The sequence below is a fragment of the Populus nigra genome, chromosome 4 (assembly GCF_951802175.1).
Source record: "Populus nigra chromosome 4, ddPopNigr1.1, whole genome shotgun sequence".
NCBI classification, from domain to species: Eukaryota; Viridiplantae; Streptophyta; class Magnoliopsida; order Malpighiales; family Salicaceae; genus Populus; species Populus nigra.
The window spans coordinates 10275170-10277446 of NC_084855.1; the positions used below are offsets into that span (position 1 = coordinate 10275170).

The window sequence follows — 2277 nt, forward strand, 5'->3', positions numbered from 1 at the left end:
GCCTCATTTATTTTGAAAACTAACCGGGCTAGAGATCATGTCAGTGGATCAACATGTTAATTCGCCCGGCTAGATGAGTTTTAATAACATTATAAAAAATTTCTCCACGGAAACGCGTGAAGCAACTAACTAGTTATCATCTAATCCAACAAGTAGCAGTTTACAGTTTGCGGCAGTCATGGCGTCACCTAGAATATGCAGATTATGGAATATTCAACGGACATCCATATCTTCAACTATTTCGAAGTGCATTTGCAGACTAGGAGGCCTGTCACCAAAATAAAATTTCTCACACACCTGCAATTTCCCTCCACTTCTGCGAGATTCAGATTCAAGCAGATGAACTAGTTTGTCCTTTTCATTACGTATCAAAACTCGGTTGCTATCACACCATTGCCTAGGAGTTCCATGGAGGACAAAACGAATTCCAGGAGCGCCTTGCATAAGACGTTTGGATATCCTCTCAATCACATCGTGATTGGTGATATAAGCACCAGCAGAGTTTAAACCAACATCCAGATAATGGATCTCCGAAATGCTGTTTAAGAGCCCTTCTTTAGTAGTCGGAATGATTTGAATATCTTCTTCAACATTCGAAAATTCTCCGCTGGCTGGCTGTGGTTTCATATGAGATTTTACTTCTAACGAGCCTAGCTCAGCAACTAGCTGGTTAAGCACGGTGCCACCCTTGCTAAATCCAAGGATGTATGTTTTCGGCTGATTAAACGACACGCTATCTGTCAACGATTCTTGCTCTCTTCTTGGAATCACTTTCTTAGCCTGCAATAACACAAATTCAGGATATTAACTGACATCAGTAATTATTACTCCCTTGCAAGAATACACTGCAAAACCAAAGCAACTCTGGATTCTCAAAGCAGTAAACCAGGGGAAAAAAAGTAACAAGTTGATTTATGCCAGAATAATACAGTAATTTACCACCATATCTGCACACTTGTGAATTTCTAACAGACAGCAAAATCAACATATTATGGCATACAAGAAACTGCAAATAAGTGGGGGGAAAAAAGCTTTCGCGTCAGCTTCTTAGCTACCGTCAATACACCATATGGAGCTTGAATTATTGATATGACAATAAAACATACCTCTTTCAGGCAATTCAGCAAGACCGAGACGGTTGAGTTGGAAGCTGGGAATCCGACTGGACTATAGGATTTTGGCTCCCCATATCGATTCACAGATGGAATAAAATCTTTATAAACGGCAAAAGGCCCGTTAAAAACAGGAGCCTCAATAACATATGCATTAACACAACCACCAAGTTTAGACACCAAAATTTGAGCTATTTTTTGCAAATCAGACAATCTCTCAATCACTGGATTCTTGGTCCCTTCAGCTCTATCTCCATTGAAAAAAATTGCATTTGCAGAAGGTACCTGGGTTTCAAATAAATTTAAATAATTCAATTTTTATTTTTTAAATTCTTCCAAGTGGAAATAGAAAAGGAACTTACAGCAAGGGTTTTGGAAGCAGTTGAGAGGCAGAGAGATACTGCAACTCTGCAGTAACTTGTGCTGCTAGGTGCCAATGGGACCTTCAAAACACCAGTCCAACAGTCCATTGATGATGCAACTGTTTAAGAGAAAACAAGAAATCACACACACGAAAAGAACGAAAAAGGTTTCAGCTGAGAATTTTAACAGACATGTGACGGGCACTACGGTTACAGGAGCGACATTTGCTGGAAAGAGGGTGGTTAAAACTTAAAAAAGAGAGGGTGATGGTCTTGACAGGGCCTATTTGTTAATTAGGCCTCTGTGTTTTGTTTTTCTTTCGGTCTTGGCAATTAAATAGGCCCGTTGGGTTTATTTTGATGGGCTTAGAAGCCCATAATTATAAACGTCTTCAAAAAGAAATTTAGGGTTGGATTTATTAATCTGGGCTTACCACCCTTTATGGTCTTTCCACAAAAAACTGGAGGCCCTTTTTTCTGAATAAAGTTGGAATGCAACCAATAATTGTATTGGAAAAGGATGAACTTTTACCAGCGAGAAGAAGCAACAAACTGCCCGCTCCATGCGAATGTACTTTGCTTGCTTAAAAGGAATTTTACATTGTTTCTTACATGACATGACATATCTAGTTTAGTTTAAAACTAGATTATTGACCATGCTCTGGTTGTTGCTTGGGTACAAAAGGTGAAAAACATATTTAGACCGTTAATTTTTTTTAATATTATTAATAAACTTGGTATAATAATTAAAAATTAAAAAATCTTGACTGTTTGTTGTTTAGCCAAAATTTTAAATTAAATCT

At 38.0% G+C, this 2277-nt stretch overlaps 1 protein-coding gene across 1 annotated transcript in view; it reads right to left on the reverse strand.

Moving 5' to 3' along the window:
* The window catches only part of LOC133692853 (uncharacterized), a 1775-nt gene extending 19 nt beyond the window's left edge, over window positions 1–1756 (reverse strand). The window contains exons 1-3 of the mRNA XM_062114012.1: window positions 1475–1756; window positions 1107–1397; window positions 1–780 (exon numbers count right to left, since the gene is read on the reverse strand). The exon at window positions 1–780 is cut by the window's left edge and continues 19 nt beyond it. Of these exons, the coding sequence (XP_061969996.1) occupies window positions 214–780; window positions 1107–1397; window positions 1475–1582 (966 nt within the window). The 5' untranslated portion in view covers window positions 1583–1756 and the 3' untranslated portion in view covers window positions 1–213. The remainder of the gene's footprint in view (window positions 781–1106; window positions 1398–1474) is intronic.
* Between the last annotated feature and the right edge of the window lie 521 nt (window positions 1757–2277).